General features: G+C 40.7%; 1 protein-coding gene across 1 annotated transcript in view; it reads left to right on the top strand.

Annotated features, from left to right (window-relative positions):
* Window positions 1-245: 245 nt before the first annotated feature.
* WIF1 (WNT inhibitory factor 1) overlaps window positions 246-20982 on the top strand; it is a 39489-nt gene continuing 18752 nt past the window's right edge. The window contains exons 1-3 of the mRNA XM_040062426.2: window positions 246-416; window positions 514-653; window positions 18148-18256. Coding sequence (XP_039918360.1) covers window positions 281-416; window positions 514-653; window positions 18148-18256 — 385 coding nt within the window. The 5' untranslated portion in view covers window positions 246-280. The remainder of the gene's footprint in view (window positions 417-513; window positions 654-18147; window positions 18257-20982) is intronic.

Here is a 20982-nt window from a genome sequence, read left to right as displayed (position 1 = left end):
GGCGGCGACCCTGCCGTGTCACGGGTCCCCTGTGACAGAACGGGCGTGGGTCACGGGCCCTGCTCTCGGCTCTTGCGGGAGTGGGCGGCCGCCCGCAGCCCCGGGCGCGGAGCGCTGACCGCCCTCCGCGTCGGGGGAAGGACGGCGCTGCCGGCCGCCCACCCCGTGCCCGCCCCGCCGGGGCCGCCCCGCGGCGGAGGGAGAGAGAGAGAGGGAAGGAGGGCGGGCGCGGCCGGAGCGGCAGCGGAGCCGGCGAGCCCCGGGCGGGCGGTGCGGGAGCATGGCCCCGGCGGGGCGGCTGTGCTGTGCCGCGCTGCTCTGCGGCGCCCTCAGCCTCTGCAGCCTGCGGGCCGCGCCGCGCCAGCCCGACACCCTCTACTTGTGGATCGACGCGCAGCAAGCGCGGGTGCTCATCGGTAAGTGCGGCCGCTGCCCCCGAGCGGCGGGCGGCAGCCCGGGGCCGAGCCCGGCCCGGCGGCGCTACCGCACATCGCGCCGCTTTCCCTTCCGCAGGCTTCGAGGAGGATATTCTGATCGTGTCCGAGGGGAAGATGGCCCCGTTCACCCACGACTTTAGGAGAGCCCAGCGGAGGATGCCCGCCATCCCCGTCGGCATCCACGCCATGAACTTCACTTGGCAGGCAACGGGACGGGTAGGTGCCGAGATGGGGCCGCGGCAAGGGGCGGGGGAGGTTCTAAACCCGGGCAGGTGTTTCGGACTTGGAACAGTCGAGGAAATTCTCTCCGTGGCGTGCTGGGGCAGCCCTGGGTGCGGGGGTCCGAGGCGCGGGAGGGGTGAGGGTGCTCGGGGAGCAGAGAGAAACGCGTTGGGATGGCTGGGAAAGGGCGCTGGGGAGGGGTTGTAAGGTGCGTGGGAGCGTCGGGCGGCTCGGGCGCCAGAGAACCCGCAGGGTGGTGAGGCGTGAGACAGAGCTCACCAGGAACACCCCAGTCGCCTCTACTTGCCGTAGAATTTTGTACCGGCCGGTAGTTACGTGGATGCAATTTTCTTTCGACTTTCTTTAGCTTAGGGATGTACGGTACAGGCTCTTCATTGATAACTATTTACTAAAGTGCAGGCTTAATTTGTAGTTCTAGTAAATAACAATTCTCTTCTGTGGACTTAATTTTACCAACTTAAATTGTAAAACCACATAAATCTGCAATTTATTGAATCCCGTTGGATTTTTTTTTGTTGAAAATATAAGAATTTGTGACATATTTTTGTGAAGAAACATATGTATGATTTGACACAGTGACAACATATGTTGAATTTGCATAAAGCTGGAACTTGTTAGCGTACATTATCATGGATACAGAGAAAACATGGTGGCATAAAATCCTGGATAAAATTATTCCATTTTTACAATACTGAACATTGACCCTATACAATAAAGACCTTGGTAGAAATGAAACAATATTTGCATTTAAATAGTGAACGCTGATTGTATCATTCAGCTTATTGCAGCTTCACAAATTTAGTTGTGGTTTTTGTTGTTTGAAAGTACTCTATCTACAGCACTTGTTTGTGCTGTCCTCACAAAGACTTTGGGTTTGGGAAGGTGAATGTGGAGGGACAAAACTTACTAACAAAGGCTAAGTGACTTGCTCTAGGTCTTTGGCACTCCCGTCAAGCTTTACAGAGAAAACAATTTTGTACGCGAAGGGCATTTAAATACCTAGAAATAATTAGTGTCTTTTGGGACTGTATTTCCTGCTCCATTTCTCTGCCAGCTTCAGTTGCTGTTGATGATAAAACTAGGTCTTTTTTGAATGGGTGATCAAGATGTTTGACTGAACACTGTCCTTCTCTTGTATTTCCTTCTTGTGCTCTCCTCTCCCTCCTGCACTGCCTACAGGTAGGTCATTAGGAAAAGGTAATTCCAACACTGATTTCAGTGAGAAGAGTCACAGGCTTAAAGACAGTATATGAAAATGTTCTGCTTGATGCCACTTGCAGGATGAAATCCTTTCTGAGCAGCTGCAAAGGTGTTTAACCCATTAGTCCTCCTCCTATTTTCTGGATTACTTAATACTTCTTAGACAAAGCATTCACTTTTAGTAAGTGAAATACCTAAATGGTTAAAAAAATCTGCATTTCTCCAGAAATTCCAATATTTTATGAGGGGAAGAAATGAGTACATTTTTACTTTTTTCTATTTTTTTCTATTTTGGTTTTAAGTGTACATATTCTTAGAAGTTTCCATTAACACATCCAGGGAAGTGCTAAAAAATTGCTGCTTTTATTCTGTAGTTCTCTGGGAATTTCTTCATTCAGGGAGGGGAAAATGAGATGTGGAAGGGAGGAGAGGAGGAAGATAGAAGAGAAAAAAAAGGGGAAAGAAGCAAGAAAGGAAGACAGAAAAGAAATGGAAACTAGTACTTTTTGAAAGAAAAAAGACATTTGAAATGCTGAAGTACTAGACTGCTTTCTGCAAAATAGCTATTAATTAGCATGCTGTTGCCTCCCATTTGGTAAAACTGGAATAACTCTTCTGTGAGTCTTGTGCCTTATGGACCTCTTCCCCCTGTATCTCAGTTGAAATGTGAGGATGTTTCTCTGGGACTCTAAGGTTGGGGGGGGCTCTCAGTAGTGGATGCCTCACCTCTAGGAGTAACTGCACTGGTTTTGGGTCTACAGATGTAACACTTCTGCTGAGTAGGTGCAGAGATGATGTCTGTGGCATTATGTGGTTCCTAGTCCTGATATCAACAAGATGGGGGAGTGAGAGAGCAGCTGGGTGGGTGTCTGGCAGCCAGACAAGGTCAACCCACCACACCTGGGATCCTCAACAGGGATCTTATAATGTATAAATATCCTGTGGTAGATCCCATCTACCTGGTCCTGGGATAAATGATGATCCAAGTTTGAGGTGAGTAAATAATCCAGCCCAGGGAGTGGTAATGCTTCTCAGTCCTGCATGGCTGAATATTCTAACTCAAAAATGTCTTGTTGAAAGGCACATTTTAAGGTCTGGATTATATTATTCTGTGTAAACAGAAGTGCTTGAAATTCACTACATTTAGCTGTTATGCTTCTAATGCAGTGGTCTTTGTGTCCTGAATACATTTTATGTGAGAAAGATTTTTGTTGATAAGCAAACAATTAAAATAATTTTCACTAGAAAGCCTTAATCAAAGAAAAGCATTATTTGCTTTTAATTCCTAGTCCATTACTTCTAATTAATTATTAGGAAATATAAGGGGAAAACCCAAAATTTGAGGGTCTGAGGGTGCTGAATATATAGGGTTTTTGTTAGTGAAATCAGGATGAGCCAGGGGTGGCAAGAATATTAAAGTACTGCAAAATGAGATTGTCACATTTTTATGCACTTTATGCTTCTACCTCTAAATTAAAGCATAACATCACAGATATTATGTTCTCTTTAGAAGATAAATGTAATCTGTATAAATTGACAGTTACAAAGGTTGTTCTTTGAATGAAAGGTTTAAAAAAAGCAAAAATCTGTGATAATATGTAGTATATAGTACATATCTATGTAACCACTAGAGCTCACTGGTGTGCTTCTTGGCCTTCTTCTGGATGTTTTTTGCAAAAGAAAATACATTGGCTTTTAGTGGTCTTGTTATCTGTGGAAGACTGAGCTAAAAGACTTCACAGTTAGACCTTATCACACTGATTAATGCTGCAACATGTTTTACTGTGTCCACTAGTGGAAGTTACCAGATTTCAGTGATAATGTCATCTCTACAGCATTTAGGAATTTATGACAAGTATTTAATCTCCAAATCCACAAAACCCAGCATGTATTTTTAACTTTCAGTGGGAATTCTGGTGGCTGTAAAATTAAGTTAACATCTGGGAGGGTATTGGTGGGGGAGAATCATATTAAAAAAAAAAAAAGTTGATTATTGGCCAGACAGCTCAGTGAGAGAACAGCAACCCAGTTGTTTAAATAGACAGGAGATGATAAAAAGAACCCTAAAAGCAAGTTGCAATTTTTGTTGTGTAGCATTCCCTGGTCTAATCCACAGAAATAGTCAATCCAGGCCACAACCTGCCCGGGCTGCTTTCTTGCTTTCAGATAGGGGAGAAGTATTTGTGGTCAGATGAATTATTGTAGCAGCTCACTTTCCCCTCCCCACCGTTATGAGTACTCTATAGCTCCTCTCCTGATGTATGGCTGCATGCATGCCCATGACATGACATCTGAAATAAGTCTCAAAGAGTTATTGGTAACCTTGAGCAAATCAAAAAGATGCCCACCTCTGAGAAAGAGGGAATGTATGCCTTCAGTGCATTTTCTAGCATCATTTCTATATTGTAAAGTGAAGGTCAGGAATGCTGTATAGTTAACAGCTCCTGGAGGTTAGTTCTGATCTCAACAATGCGGTCATCAGCCCTGAATAGCTCAGATGAGTTCTCTGAAATTGTCCTGTATTGCTGAGATGTAGCTTGACCATAAAAATATAATGGAATATCCAGCTATGCTGGGAGAAGATTTGTTTCCTTGCGCAGAGGAGAGCTAAAAGACCAGCAATTTTAAGGCATTAGTGGTGTAATAAGGTGTTCCAGTCAAACATGGCTATTTCACTGATAAACTGAAAGAAAGCAAAAAGTATTGAATTTCAACACCTAATTCTTCAAAGGAAACTTTTTTCCAAAGGAACTGCTGAACTCTTTGTAAATATCTTCTACATAACCTGTCATTATAGCAATGTTTTCCGGCTTAAAAAATGTCTAATATGCAAAATTTAGGAGATTTTTTCCCAATAAAATATGGTTCTTCTAGACATTTGGTCAAGGTAATTCCATAAAGTCATGCTCCTGTGATTTTCAGTGGTACCTCCACTGCACTTTCATGTCATTTCAGGGAAATACTTTGTTTTCTGACCTCTCTACCAAAACTTCCATGTGGAATGTGAAGACGTTTATGTACCGTGAGCACGATTTTTAGACAGGAGGTTCTCATGTCAAGAGCACAGCTCCAAACCTTTAATATTTAGATTCTGCTCAGCTGTGGTATTTTGCATCTCAGTGTTGTAGACATGCCACCAGGGATCAAAGTAATACTGTAGAGATCCCACTTTCTTAGTAAAGCAGGCATGTGCCAGCCATCTGTTCCCTCTGCTGATAGAAAACAGCAGTAAAGTTTCTCAAAGTTTTGCCAAGAATAAAAGGGGGGATTTATTGCTCAACAGAGATGAGTTACAAGGCACCTTGTAGTGTAAGCTGCATCTGGTTTCCATAGTAATTTACATGGCATTGTGTAAACTACACAATTATTCTTTTTACACATCAATGTAAGCCTATGTTAAGTAAACAGTTCCTCAAGATTTTCATTGTTTATGATTTTCATAAATAATCCATTTTTAACTGAAAAAAAGCTAAAGTCATAAAATATTTTCACTACTTTTACAGTAGTGGCTGCAATGTACAACTGTTGAAAAGCATCGGAACTAACAAGGACACCCCAAGCTTCAAGACTATCTTTTGTGAAAATGTACAGATTTCACTCCCTGTGTTACTAACAATTCTTTCTGAAATAGAAAATCCAGACTTTCCTCTTGTGTTGCTTTCCTCTGTGTTGCTTTCCCATTTGTGGAAGTGAAAATGTTTTCTGGCAACATCACCTTTATTCACAGGTATGTTCTTAGTGGTCTAAAGTTAATGCCATTAACAAGTTCTTTCTATGCAGAGAAAGAACTAATAAAAATAGAGCTAAGTGAACTAACTGGGAGATTTTTTTTCATGTATTTTACATCTTCTCTTGCTTTTATAATTTCCAAAGAGGTTTTTTTGGGGTAGTTACAACTATCATTGACTTGATTCTTGCCAAGTGGGTTATGTACACACAAAACAAATGTGAGAAACCACACTCTTCCTGGGGCATGTCTATATGTGAGGAATATGGTGTGCCCCAGAGTTTTCAAAACTGATATGTAGTAGATATTTGCATCATGTCGAACAGAATTTCAGGAGCTTGATATCTTACCTCAGAACAATGATTATAATTTTTAAAGCTTTCAAGAAAATACATCTCAAAACCTCTTCTGTTTTGCTTTCCTGTGGGTTTATACTTGGCTTGTTGGGGTTTGTTCTTCATTTATTTGCCTTTTTCTGCAGAAATTCCACTATCTGAAATATTCTACTTTACTTGTACTAGTCTCTTTTACCATGTTGGATTTTTTGTTTTGCTGGGAGGTTTTTGTTTGCTGTTTGATGGTTTATTTGTCGCCAAGATCTTCACTGCAGCATATTGTAGCCCAGACACAGTGGAAATGTAACCCCGCCTCAACTGGCTGGCATGGCTGGGCCTGGTGCAGCCCAGCCTTCAGCACTGCCTCCCACCACACCCCAGCTGAACAAGTGAGGAAAAAAGCAACGTGCATTGCTCCAGCTGGAGAGCAGTTGCTAGTGGTCCCCCTTCAGAGGTTAGTCCTAGGTCTCATACTCACAGTGAAGCAGCAACCCAAAATCTGCCCCAATAGAAGTGACATAAATAAAGACACTGATACTCCTGTACAGAGGCTCTAGAAGGCTTTACCCAGCTATGATACTTCAAGTCTACCATAGTGTGTGGAATCTCAGTCTGTTCATAGAACACCTTAGCAATGGCTCGCAAAAGTTTGGCATGGATTTTTTTTTCCAACCACACAACAACAACAACAAAAACCCCTGGGGTTTTTTGCATTTAGAATGAAAGTTTGCTTTGTTTTCCAACCAGCTGTTGGGGTCCATCTTTTTCTGGCCATACAAGGAAAAATGGTCAATTACCTTTGAGCTGCTTCAGCACTTGCTGTCATCAGTGCTAAATACTTCAATAAATAACTTGAAGAACAAACACCGCTTTCAGAATTGGTCCCACAAATCCTCTGAAGTTGCTCCTTTGCCTGGATAAAAAGCTAGCTAAACCTAGCTGATCCTAAAGGAAATAAATATGCCTGACATCAAACCTGGCAATCTCCCAGCCTCAGGTTTTGGCCCATCACCAGGCAAAATAAACTTCCCAAACAGCAGCCCACTAATGAGAAGATCTATCACCAGTTCTGAACACTGAAGCACAGAAACCAGCAGCAAGAGCCAGAGAACCAGGCTCTGCAATGACAGCTGTCCAGAGAAGCAGAGGATAGGCTCTTGGACCATCCCGACCGTCAGAGAATAGAGCTTTCGGTACTGTGATTATGAACCTAATTTTTCTCAGAACACATGGGAGACAAGGACAAATCACAACTCATTGATGAGCAGAAGTTAAGCTCTCCTTGCAACATTTTCTACTTGCCCTCAACTTGAAAATGTGTGAATATTGAGATAGCCAACGGGAATCTGAGACTTAAAACCTCATAGGCAAATAATCCATTCCACTGAACACATTCAGTAAGGAGTACAAGCACCAACTTCAACCTGTTGCTTTTGAACTGCAGCAAACACTGGTCTTGTTTCACCAGGTTTGATCCTTAGCCAGTTCTCTGTCTTGCAGAGGTTTTGGGAAATATATTGAGCTATTGAAACAATCTGTATGAGTAACCAGGTCAAAACAAATGTATTTTCCCATTGTGAAGCCACAGATACGTTAAGTTTCTGCAAGCTGCAATATGTGGCTGCAATATTCTTTGCAGAGACTATCAGGGAGAACAGGCAGGTTACACAGCAGAGCACACTGTCAGAGAGGAAGAGGCAAAATACAGTTATCTCAGTCTGTAATCACAAGCAACAGATGATGTGCATAGACATATTAAGAGCTGGGAATTAATTTGCCAGCAGAGAATGTTGGCAGTTACCTTGATTGGGGTTTTTTTTGTTTGTTTACTATTTTTGTTTGTTTATTTGTTTGTGCTGGCTTTTCTTTCTTACCTGCTTCCTCCCAGTTTTGCACAGGAGCATCTATTTATGTTGCATAGGCATGATCTGATTTTTGTATTGGCAAGGGAGAGTAGCTGAAAGTTTGTAACCCAACATGTTGATTCCCTCTGATCAGACCTGTGACATGTTGGTATTAGATACAGGGTGGAGCAGTTTATACTGATCCTAAAAGGCAAAAATTAGAAGCCTTCATCACAACAAGAACCACGGGTTTCACATTTTTTCTTGATATAACTAATTTTCCTTTGATGGGACAAAGTCTGAACCTTATCCTGCCCACTGACAGTGTTCACACTTGAATTGTACCAGTGTGAATATTGCACTTAGCTAATAGTCCCTTTTTAGTTGTCTTGCCAAATATTCACAGTAACCTTCATCATTTGTATAGTGTCATGATGCCACTGTTACTTTCATTCTATGATTCTATGAATCATCTGACACTAGAATTAGAAGATGTAAAAATTTTGACATGCATATCATATTTATGTAATACCTTTATTAATCCAAAAGTAAGAGCTTTCTCATCCTCTAAAATACAATCAAACAGTATAAATTAATTAAATTTTATTAATTAGGAAATCCTATAAAGGACAAGGCATCTGAGAGTTCCAGGGCAGGAGGAAGGGTGACCTGGGGGTAAAAAGCTCAGCATCTCTGCAAATTCTTGGTAGAATCTCTTGCTTTTCCACCTGTTCCCAAACCAAAAAACTCCAAGAGAAACTGTCTCTAGGTTTATATAAGTGTTCCTTTCCCTGACTGCAAAGACTGAAGTAAGTGCAGTGAGCTCTTTCCCCCTTCCTAATTTAGAGCAGGTGCTGGATTGTACCGAGGTTCTTCAGCCATTTCTGTGCCCTGTAGTGATATAGAGAGCAGACCTCACCATTCAACAAGGTTTGTGGTGTGAGACATTTTTTCCCTCCAGTGTTTTTTTTCCTTCCTGAAAGTACTGTGGACCCCAGTCAGCCCAGCACTGCTCACTTCATTTGTCAATAAAGGCTGGTTTGGGGTATTTGGGAATCTCCAGCAGCCTACGACTCCAGCAGAAATTAGGGATTGTCAACAGATCTGGAATGTATTCAGTGGGAAAAAGAACAATTTGGTCCAAGTGTGCAAGAGCTGACAAGATTTACCATAGATATTCATCAGGGAATAAATTAAATCTCTGATCTTAGCAAAACTCTTGGATCCCAAATGGGACGGTTGTCTTATAGCAGAGTGCAGACTTTTGCGGTCATTAGACTCCTGCTTGTTTTTCACCACAGGTAAATTTGGGCTTGGGGAGGCCTATACATTCACTTCTGAGGCTGCTGTCCCTCTTGCACTTTCTCTCTTAGGGTCTCTGCAGAAGATTCTTCTGGGGAACTTTCAACTGCTGGCCCTCCCTGTCAGGATTTAGACTGACACAGGACAGGTCACGTTATCCAGAATTTTAAAAAACACAACAGAAGGATGCCGTTTTCCCAAATAAACTTCCTGTCTTTCTTAATAGGACTTATTTCTACAAGTGTGTTTAAAAGGTTTATCTGGAATCTCAGCTTGACCCTGTGTCAAGTCAACAGAGTCCAGGCCTTGTGAAGATGCCTAGGCTGCAGATAGACCCCACCTGCCCCCAGGAAGTGAAAGAAAGGTGGTTCAAGACAACAGGTAAATCAGATTCTAGCTGGGTTGAACTTCCTTCTGCAAGTGCTGGTCTCTGTCCTTTGGGTGTGGAGGAAGTCAAGGATGAGCCGTTTCTAAACAAGATCCTTCATTTAAATGCTGGGAAATACACTGCACCTTAGCTCAGAAGATTGAACCTGTGAGGCTGGTACTGTAACCCAGGGATGAAGCTGTGCTGACCCTGCCTATGGAAACAGTCCAAAAGACAAAAGCTCTTTGTAGAACCCGTTCAGTTTCCCATCAGAAACTGGGGATAGGATTATGTGGATGCTGACAGGCAGGTCAGAGAGAGATTTTCAAGTATCAGGCAGCATCCACAAGAATATACTTCCTTGCTTTACTCTGAAGAGAAGTCCATCTTGCTTTGAATAATTCAGGGTGTAGTTAGGGAGGACAGAACTCTGTGGAGGCCTCTAAAGTACAGGGAAATTTGACAGCAATGTACATCCACTTAGCAGAGTCTTCATTCAGTAGAAAAATCAGTGTGATTTCAGGTACAACAGCAAAGACACAAGTTCCTTTTCAGATACACTTTGCAATCTCTTAGAGGTGAATTTAGTTCTTCTTTCACAGTAGTATCTAGAATTTGCTTTGATCAATGACACCCTGTGAAACAAGAAAAAATTTACTCTGAATTTTCACAAAAAAGGGAACTTTAAAATTCATGCAATAGGTATTAAAAGAGAACAGTGTTAAGGAAGTCTATCCTAATAACTAGTCAGGATGGAGTGGATTTTTTACAACTTTTCAAATATTAAATGCTCATCTTCCTGTAAAATAAAGCCAAAGACCAGTATCTGCTGAGCAGTAAAGAAACTCTCAGTCAGAAGTGCTGCAAATTTTGTCACATGGGTACACAAAAGTGGAGGCATCCCTCTTTGAAGCCCTTGAAGGACTCCAATCTGACAGAAGCTGCTGTGAGATTTCATAAGTTTTGAGAAAGTTCACTGCTTACATTTTGAAGAGAAATATTTATATTCATTATACAGGAGTGGCAGTTAAAGCCGAGATTGAAACACATGGACTCAATAAAGGCCAATTATGTGACCTTTGCTGTTTGCCACGCTTTTAAATTGTGTAAGTAATTGATTACACTTTCATGAGATCATAATCAGAAGGTTGTTCTTTGGTAATGGTGTGCTAGAGGAGATTTATTCTCAACTTCAAAGCTATTCTGTGAGGCTTAAGAACAAAGGGTTGGGAGTTTGAAGTGCGGCCAAAATGAATCTGTATGCATTATCCATGTTTACCACCATTCAAGAGGTGGATTAGCTTATTCTTCATCTGTGAGCTTTCCCTCATCACATCAGATGAGCCACCATCTCTAAGGTTTACATTTGTGCTTTTAAAACTATTCTGTTTAACTGAATATAGTGTCTGTTCAGATCACCATCATAACTAACCTAAATACTTGTTAGTGCAATCACTTCGCGGATTGTGTAAAGGTTTTACTGAAATTATTTTATGTTTTCTGTGAAGAATTTTCAGGGTAATTATTAATTATCAATAAATCTATCCAAAGCCTGAAACTGTAAACAGATTATAATCTAAAGATTCCCTCCCAGGATCAACCAATCAAGGTATTCACTTACTTTTCAAGCTGTGAGGGGGAGAAAATAGCCCTGTGGGTTTTTCTCAGTGTAGATAGAGCCACACAGAAGTGGCAGACCTGCAAACACTTGTTTTCTTAGGACGTAACCTGATGAGACAGCATTTTGTATTTTTTTTCTCTAAAAGCAGTAATCATTTTCTCCTTTTTTATTGTCTTTGGGAGACGGGTATTTTGAATGTCCGTGATCATGAAATGTCCACCAGAGAGAGCACTAATCTTTTCCTGGGTGAACAAAGAATAAATTAGCCGTTGCTATGCTGAAACAAGAATTAACTTTTCAGGAGAACAGTCTTTATCAATTTTCAGGATATCAGAGCAATATGTTGTGTTAAAGACTTGAAGATAGCAAAGGCTTGTGTGTCTTTTACTTACTTTAAATCTGAACTCTTAATGATATTTCTCTTTCTGGTATTCAGTTTGCTTCTCTCCCCTTCCCCAGAGCAGAATTTTCTAATTTTCATCTGTAAGACATAAGAGAAAACAGTTTAAAGGAAGCTCATGCACTAGGCCTAGTTCATGCAGAGAAATATCATTCCTTGCTAGAAATTTTTAAGATGCAATTAACCATGCATATTTGTCAAAACCTTAGTAATTTTGTCTTCTTTCAGCTTAATTTTTTCAAACGTGGCTCTACTGAAGCTGTTCTAAAATGCATTACAGAAAATGTGTTAAATGAACAAAAAAAGCTCTAAATATCAGAAGCCGGGCTATTTTGCTTTCTTTGTTTCCAAATAAAGCAAGATAGAGGAGTGAGGAACTCCCAGATTTTCATCATTGAGGAGCTATAATGTTGTGACTGTTTCAAAGAGATCGAGCATGCCACATGTCTTTTTCTCCGTGTGCTTGTACTTGACCTGGAGGTTGCTGCACATCTGTTTGCACATCTGCTGCTGTGCCACGGCCCCACGGTCCCCACTGCAGGTACCCGCTGCATCAAGGGGCTGCCTCTGATCTAAACCAAAACCGTATTGCCATTAGCAGGCTAACGATGGACAGGAATGTGTACTAGGCTTTTATTTGTCCCTCTGTCTCAGGAGCTTGCTTTTTTGGCATGATGATGACTTTCAGAGTTAATGCTCTGCTGGTATACTTGGATTTTTCTTTTTCACCTCTGCTCCTCTCAAACCCCAATCTTTCTAGCAACCCTTTCAGCTTCCAGCCTGAGATTGGTTTCAAATGACTGCTTCAAATGCTAGAGTGCCTCCAGAGCTCAGGGTCTGGTGAGAGAAAATATTTGCTCAAAGTGACTAAGTAGCTGCCCTGTCTCCCATGTCTCCCAATGAGCAGACAACTGTCAGAAACAATGCTAAATATAATATAAATCTATTGTGTTGTGACTTCACCAAGCTTCTTGACAGTGATTTTTTTCATATTCCTTATTTTTATAGAAATTATTTTGTCATTATTTGGAGGAAAAGCTGATGGATTCTGCAAAGATTTCAGTCCATCTCCCCAGTGCAAAGCATTCTTGGAAGCCTGTAATGTCACCTTTCAAAATCTGAGGCTTCTTTTAAAACCAAGCAATAAATTTCACTTTCCCAATTTCATAAATCATTCTGTTGGAGGACCTGATCTGCCATCCACAGCTGAATGTCACAAGAGACATTAAGCACCAGTTAGTCATCTTCCGTTGGCAAAATCGGAGAGTTTTATACCATTCTTCTAAAACCATTGAAACCACAAGTAGTTATTGTTGAAAGTTTCATGCAGGGATGCACTCTATTGTTAAAAAAGTCTTCCTTCTTGTGCATGGATTTTCTTCAGTCTGCCACGATTTCCTTAATGTGAAGAAAGCAGCCATAGAAGAGGCTCTACACATTTGTGAGCATTTCACCCCAGCATTGTCTAATTACTACTCTCACATAGTGTATTTTTCTTTGAGATTGCCCATTTCTCTGAGTTCTAGTTTGTGTCCTTCTTTAAATTCCTTTGAAACACCAAAGATCTCTATTCCTCCATTTGTGTGCATCTCTGTTTTTTTTTAACCCTGCTGCTTCAGTCAGCTCCCATACCCTTAGCAGCTGATACTCGAAGACGGTCAGGTTATCCCGTCTTCTGTGTAAACTGATTTTCTCGGAGCTGGTTTGAGTTTCGTCTCATGTTTTTGAGCATTCCTCCCCTTTTAGGTCTACTTCTTGAGGCTGACAGCAGGTTTCTGAGTGTTAAACTGAGGTGTGAAAAATGGTTTACCCACTCTGTGACAGGACAAATTGACAGGTTCTGTCCCCAGCACAAAAATAGGCAGTCTGTAGGCAGACATTTAATTCTCTGCTTGTCTAAGGAAGCCTTATTATGTTGTTCATTACAGCACTGTCGAGGCTGCACTGCAGTAACAAAATGTTCACATATATGTACATATTCCTACTCTGGCCAGACTCCTTCAATAGCCTGGTATACACAGTATGGATAATGTTTTTTTGGAATTCATCTCACTTTGCTTCATGCTTCATCTTGGAACACAGACCAACTTCTCTGACCTAATGCAGTTAATATCCTGGAGAAGCAATGGTCCATGCTGTAAACACCTAACAAACACATGCATTGTCTCACTTTGTGACTTTATTTATGGCATATGCAGCTGTGAGCATCTGCAATGGATAATGCAGAGTAGAATCTTCTAGTGTGTGCATAGCCAGAAATATTCTGGGATAAAAAGAAACTTCTTTGATGTGTTTCTTTCTTTAAATATAGGAAATTGGAATTAATATATATTTGTCATTTAATTGATAACAGAAAATTCAGGACTGATCTTTTTAAAAAAATGAGAAGAAAATATAGTTGATTTCTTACATCTACTTCCAAAGCTAACATACATTTGTTTCTTAATTAGAAAGGGTACAGATTTCGTTAGGTTATTGAACCATGACATACAACAGTTCAAGCTACTCTGCTTTGCTTAAGGTACTACAATTCTATGTCTATCATGTAAAATGAAAAAACCATAAAGCATATTGTCAATTCTTTGATTAAATATGGAAGAATAAACAGGCAGAAACAACATGGCATCCAAATGATAAGAGAACATCAACGCAGTAGATCTTGAACCAAGGGAGATCTGTAGGAATTTAACTGTACATCATTTAAAACCAAACTGCTGACAGATGTTTGCTACAATACTTGTTAGAGGGCTTCATTATTTTTATAACCTTTTAAATTCCTCTGATTTATAGAAAACAGCCATTCAAAGTCCATAAAAGTTAATCCCAGCCAAGGAATTATTTGCCTAAAGTGAAATTTCCTCTCTTTGTTGAGGGCTTTACCCACATGGGGAAGAGTTAAAGGGCAGCTGCTTAGGGCTACCTGCTGCCTGAAAGCACCAGCTCCCCAGAGTGTTCACACAAGGTCTGCAGGGGTCCTTGCCTCAGTTCTGAGGACTTAAAACAAAGATTTTTCCATAGTGGCAAAGCATACTCTTCCTCAGGTTCTTCCTGGAGTCAAGCTGAAAGTCCTTTGTCCATGCAAAGTGCACAACTGCCAGTGGTCAGCAATTCAATGCAAACCCCAATTTCTTCACCAGTTTTGACAGCACTGTTCCTCTAAGATTTAGCTTCGCTACCAAATTTAGACCTTCACATACCAGAGAGTTCATAGGCTGGTTTAAAAAAACAAAACAAAACACAAAAAACATGAGTGTGCCTTTATAATGGAAAAGGAATTGCAGATTATGGATTTTTTTCCTTTTACCTGCCAACAATATCCAAGCAAATTTTGTTCTCACTACCAGGTCATTCACAATGACCACTTACAGCATATATTACAGTAGTCACTAGACAATATTTTAATTGCGCAGACCTATATCTTCAATTAATCATCATCACTAAATTTCATGGTAGGCTGGAGCATGGTAAATATTTGCTGAGAGCAGGTTGTTTGCTTTTCAGTCATGATGATTAATGCAAGTTAACTGGCAATCAACTCCAATTACAGTGGGACAATACTGGGGACTAAATGTAGGGTTTGTGTCAAGACAGATTTTCTCCAAATAGATAGGATTTATGGCAGTCAAATCATGTTTTAGATTCACAGATTTGAGGAGTTAAACTACTCTGTTTCACTGCTCAGCCTCTCTAGACTGGGATTTCTGTATATAACTTCTATGTCAAAATTTAACCAACTCAATCCAGCACACATAATTTGCAAACACACTCAGCAGCAAGTGACTTTGAAGTTATGGTAGCTAGATCTCCCTGAGGTGTTTCAGCTCTTAGATACTATCATTTCAAGAAGTTCAGTTTCTGTCAACTCAGCAGACGTACAAACCTTCACAGAGAAATGGTGAGAGCAGTTATACTTCCCCAATGCAATATGTGGCTTTCCTTCTGAGCAGCCTGTTGCTTGTGCAATGTTTCTTCCCATCTTTTTAATGTGCCATCAGAACATACTCCTGCCTCAGGCGCTAACCGCTGCTAAACCTCTACCCTGGTTAGAGGAATTACTTCCTTGAGCGGCAATGAGTATTGTGGCTCATACAGCAATGGTCCCTTTTTCCACAGGGAACTTTCTTTTTGTCTTTATCCTTAGGGTCTAGAAAATTTGCTCTAGAAAATGAGATTCCAGTCCTTTTCCTACAAATTGGGAATCTGGCTCACAAGCTGACTTTCTACAACAGTGTGTCTGGAATGGAAATATGGGAGTGGAGCTATTTGGTCTAGTTACCAGTTGTTGTTTACTAGAATAGTAAGAACATAATGTTTTAATATCCCAGGTCATAAGTCATTATGACCTGGTTTAGATACAACCAAACATCAAAGCTAACCAATGAGAAACAGACAGTGGAGCCTTGACTCACTCACTGTAGTATTCTATAGATGTGTGGAGACATATAATTATTTTTCTGAACCAAAGTTTTATTTGAAAACAAAAATGTTCATGATCTGACTTTATGGCTTGTTTTCATATTTTGGCATGGTATATTGTATTGGAAAAAAATGTCTTTAATTAAAAGCAGCATTTTGAACGTTACCCCAGACTTCATTTTTCATCTCTGGTTTTACTGCTTCTCTCCATGTCCCCTCTCCCTCACACATTTACTCCATGTGTTTAACCCCCACTTAAAACCTTTCATTGTTTCCCTATTGTTTTGCAAGTCCTCCTCTGAGGTCTCTGTGCCTACACAACACCCTCTGAAGATTGTCCATGTAGAGTGTAGCCCCTCATGCTGTTATGGGGTCTTCTTACTGTCCCTACAGAGCAAGTGAATGTGCTGCCAGATCAGATCAGGAATTTCATAACAACCTTTCCACCCAGATCATGAGTGCTCTTCCGGTGTTGTCAGGAGCTAAAGGAAGATGGTCTCTCACACCCTGCCAGGGATTCTGCTCAAGTTAGCAGAGCACAGAATCACAGAAGGGATGAGGCTGATCTGAGACCAGTCTGACCTCAAGATGATCTAGTCCACCCCTCTGTTCAAGTAGTGTCATCTAGAGCTACTTGTTCAGGACTTTGTTGAGTTGGGTTTTGAACATTTTCACAAAGGGAGGCTCTATTTTGGATGACCTGTGCCAAATGCTGTCATCTGCACATTAAAAGATGTTTTCTCGGTTTCCAACAGAATTTTTTGCATTGTGCCTGTTGCCTACTATCCTGTCACTGGAGCCTGGATCCATCTTCTTTGCACCCTCCTATCAGCTGTTTATACACATTGATTAGATCGCCCATAAGCCTTCTCCAGGCTGAACACTCCCAGCTCTCTCAGCCTCTCCATGTAAGTCAGACACTCCAGTCCCCTGATCATCTTTGTGGCCCTTCACTGGCCTCACTCCACTAAGCCCATGTCCTTCTTGTACTAGGGAGCCAGGATATTGCAGGAGAGAAAGGACCTTGTTCTGACTAAGGATGTGGGCAGACATCTTATAGACATAAACTAGCTACCATTTATCAGCCCAAATTTTGGCTTTAATCTCTCCTTGCTGCGCTGTTTTGTCTAAAAGGTAGATAGGACGGTACTGTCTGCTGTCAGTGAGTGGATGGAAACATGTTGCCAGTGCCTATGGTAAGGTCTCAAGCACTTACCTGAGACCAGCAGTTTGAATTACCTATAATCCCTTGTATGCTTCATGGTAAATGAGATGCCACAATTTAACATAAAAGTTTTATTTCCGCTTGCCCTGCACACCAGCAGTTTTGCTATCGACAGTAGTAGAAGCCTCTAGTGACAGGCTAAGGTGCATACATCTCAGGTGTATGTGGTGTGTACAGCCACACCGCAGACACATGACGACACTTTGCATCAAATGTGAAAAAATCTTGAATAGATGACTCAACAGAGAGGCCAGGCTCCCATGGACAAAAGTACCAGAGCCTACAATCTTTGCCACAATGCAGGTGCTTATCAGGGGTAGGATTAAAGTACTGGAGAGTAGTTTTTGAATCATGCCAACACTTTCTAGGGATTGCCAAAACAAATCATTGATGTTGCAGTAAATGAGTGACATGAAGCCAGCTTGGTCGGAGAGCTCTCAACTCCACCCTTAGAACAATGGAATGGACTGGGGTTGAACAAGGCAGTGTGAAAGCTGCAAACAAGATATGTGTCCCGGCATGGTGCTCCAGCAGTGTGGCTACTCACTGCCTGGCACTGTTTGCCCAAGTGGTGCAGCGCACTGTGTTGTGCAGATCGACCAAGAGCAAGCCTGGACAATCTCATGCCACTCTCAAATGGGTACAGGCAGGTCATCCAGGCTCACCAGTCAGTTCCAGGAGGATTCTGCCCAAAAAACCAGCTTTAAGAATGAGCTTCATGTTCAGATATTTTTGTTGTCTGCCAGATGAAAAGAGTGGGTTGTAAAAAATGTCTTCTTTGTGTAACATTTGTCCCCTATATGCACACCATTTTCCTTGCTGATATGCTGCATCCTGATTACTGTATGGTCACTTGCAATCTATGAAATAAGAGGAAATTATCTGAAAATTGTGTTTGGATAAAGAAGCACTCAGGGAAATTATAGAAACTAATCCAGTGAATGGCATCACGAAAAGTGTAGTATTTTTCTGTTTTGCTTCTGTGAATACAATTAAAATAAATATAGTTTTTTCATTTATTTTGTCATAGGCCGAGTACTACTACGAATTCCTGTCTTTGCACTCTTTGGATAAAGGCATAATGGCAGATCCAACTATAAATATCCCCCTGCTTGGAACAGTTCCTCATAAAGCGTCAGGTTTGTACTGTTGATATTATAAATTTTGTTTCTGTAAAAAACATTCTACAGCCAGTAAAGTCTAAATATTTCATTATGAATTGTAGTTCTGAAGTTTATTGCCTAAAGCAATGCTTGCCACAGTGCTTGGCACCGAACAGTTTATAATTGCCTTGCCTAAGTACAACAGCATATTTTGTCTGAGCCAATACTCATGAAGCTTTTATGTGTAGATAAATCAGCAGAAACTTGTGCAAAATTGTTGCATAAAATTCATTAATGCTATTACTTAAGTTGTACAACTTTTGGAAAACAAATTCTTTGATCACTCTCGGAAAAGTTATCAAATTATTCTGTTTCTCAGCAGTTGCAGTTTGTGGATGTTTTGCTTTCATTTGGGGTCGTCAGGAATTCAGCTCAAAGACATAAATTCTAGTTCAGGATATTATCATTTATCATCCCTCAGTTGTATATGCTTAATCCTTCACTGGAATTTACAGTTCCACAGCAGAGGCTGAACCCAAGCCAATACAAGTGCTCCAGAAATACCATAATGCATAGTGAGCTGATTGGAGTAAAAAAGCTTTCCATGAAACATTATTGAATCCAGTTTAACTTTGAAGTGGATGAAGAAGAGTTTATGTGATCTGTTTCAGGGTTCATATGTAGAAGCCTCTGGTAGGAAGGCAGAAATGCATAGCCTGATAACAATAGTGTCTTAGTGATCATTTCCTAAACTGCCTAAAAAGCCAACCTGTGGGGTAAATGTGGGAAAGAAATTAATAATAAAACAGGAGGACTGGACTGCAAATGAAGCACTGGTATACAAGTTTTCATCTTTGATGTCTTTATTCTTTCTCTCTTTTTCTGTGGATAAATTATGAAAGTTTGAGTATAATATTCGCCATTTTAAGCTTGCAGTAGATTGGCATTGGAGTAATGTTTCTATACAGCTTTTTGCCATGACACCTGGAATTTAGCATGAATGATTGGTCTCTCCATTCAGTGGGGATTGAAGGAGTGGTCTTGAAAGTAGATTTGGGTGAAAGATGCTATGATATTTGTACCACGACTGCTGCAATTGAATTGGTTCCAAGACAAATAAATGTCAAATAAAGATACTTAAAAGCAACTTAAAAGTTATAAAGGCCAAGTTCTTGTTAAGCATTATCTCCATCTCCATATTAAGCAGATGAGATATGTGAAAAGCACTCTCTGCTGCACTCAGCACTCTCTAATATAAGCTAGCTTCTCCTTTAACTTTCAGCTGTCTAGAAAGGGTAGACCAAAATTACCCCTTTCTGACTGTGTATCAGAAAACTTAATCTACAAGTGCAGGGAGGCTGGAGATGAGATCTTATTAAAGCCAAAAAGGACCTACCCTGTTGGCAGCACTGATACCTCAGTTCCAGGCCTAATAGGAGCATGTCCATGGTGTTCCCTTTCAAGGATGATATGCAGGCCACCACTGTACTGGGTGTATATAAAAGCAGTATTTAAGCCCTGTTTGGTGTTCTGGTACTCAGTACCTGTATAGTATTTGAAGCATGTACACTGTTAATGGTGAGACGTTTCTATGATGGTGGGTTTTTTACACTGCCCCTTAGCTGGCCACAATTAACTAAGTAGTCCTAAGTAAATACATGCTGTAAAGGTAGTGATTGCTACTTTTTAGTTATTGTTATAATTTAAATGTTGGCAAAACAGAATTGACAAATCTAGTCTAGTTTTCCTGGATCTATTGCATTAACAAAGCATTTTTCTATGCATAGAAAGCATTTTTTTATGCATATCAGAAGAAATTCAACCACAAGCTTGTATTTAGTATCAAATCAACAGTTGGTATTTTTTGGAAGTCTTTTTGCCCAAAGACAGTTAATTGCCCTTAAAGACAATTAAGGAGACATAAAGGGGGAAAGAGTAAACATGAGTGTGGGAAACAAGCATGATTGACAGATATCTTATTCAGAAGTAATTGAACCCAGTGGTTTTATAAAAATCAGTGGACTCTTGAAACTTCTTTGAGGATATTTGTCTCCAAATAAGGCATATGAATGGCTTTAGTGTTGTAAGGACTCTCTAGCCTGTATTTGCCCCATAGCTAACAATGGCCGTAAGAAAACCTGTGGAAGTGCAAAAGGAGGACAAACATATGTAAAACTTCTGTTTACCCTCTCAGCTTTTATGACCTTGTAGTGGTTTCACATTTGCCAAATTTTGTGTAGTGGTCTTAGTGCTTATTCTTTTTCTGTGGGAGAGAGATTAGGAGAAAAGCAAAGCAGGCTCAAGCTTAAAAATGAACAAATAGTTTTATTAATACACGCTAAAAGGATGGAAAAAAGAAAGTTGGAGCAAAACCAAAACCAAAACAGAATGAAACTCCAAAAACACTCTTCCCTCCCCCTACAAACTGTTAACTTTCCTACCAAACAACATAAAGAGACAAAACCTGTAATTTTCAGTAGGTTTCACAACTTGAAATAGTCTTTAACCAATCTTTAGGAGAAGAGTCTCAGAATCATGAATCCCACTGACAACCTAGAACAGTTCTCTTGTGGTTTTTTTAACTGTCACAAAAACAGCTGCCCAGGGAAACCTGCCTTTGTGACCCCTCCCATTAGCAGTTTCCCAAGCTGCTTATGGGCCATGGGTCTTAGACTTTTGCATATTGGGGTGTCACCTTTTAAAGATGAATAACTCTAAAGGAAAAGGATTCTTCATCTCAAGGCACAGAGGTATCTTCTCAC

The sequence above is a fragment of the Hirundo rustica genome, chromosome 4, assembly GCF_015227805.2.
Source record: "Hirundo rustica isolate bHirRus1 chromosome 4, bHirRus1.pri.v3, whole genome shotgun sequence".
Taxonomy (NCBI): Eukaryota; Metazoa; Chordata; class Aves; order Passeriformes; family Hirundinidae; genus Hirundo; species Hirundo rustica.
This window is presented reverse-complemented; position numbering and strand designations above follow the sequence as displayed.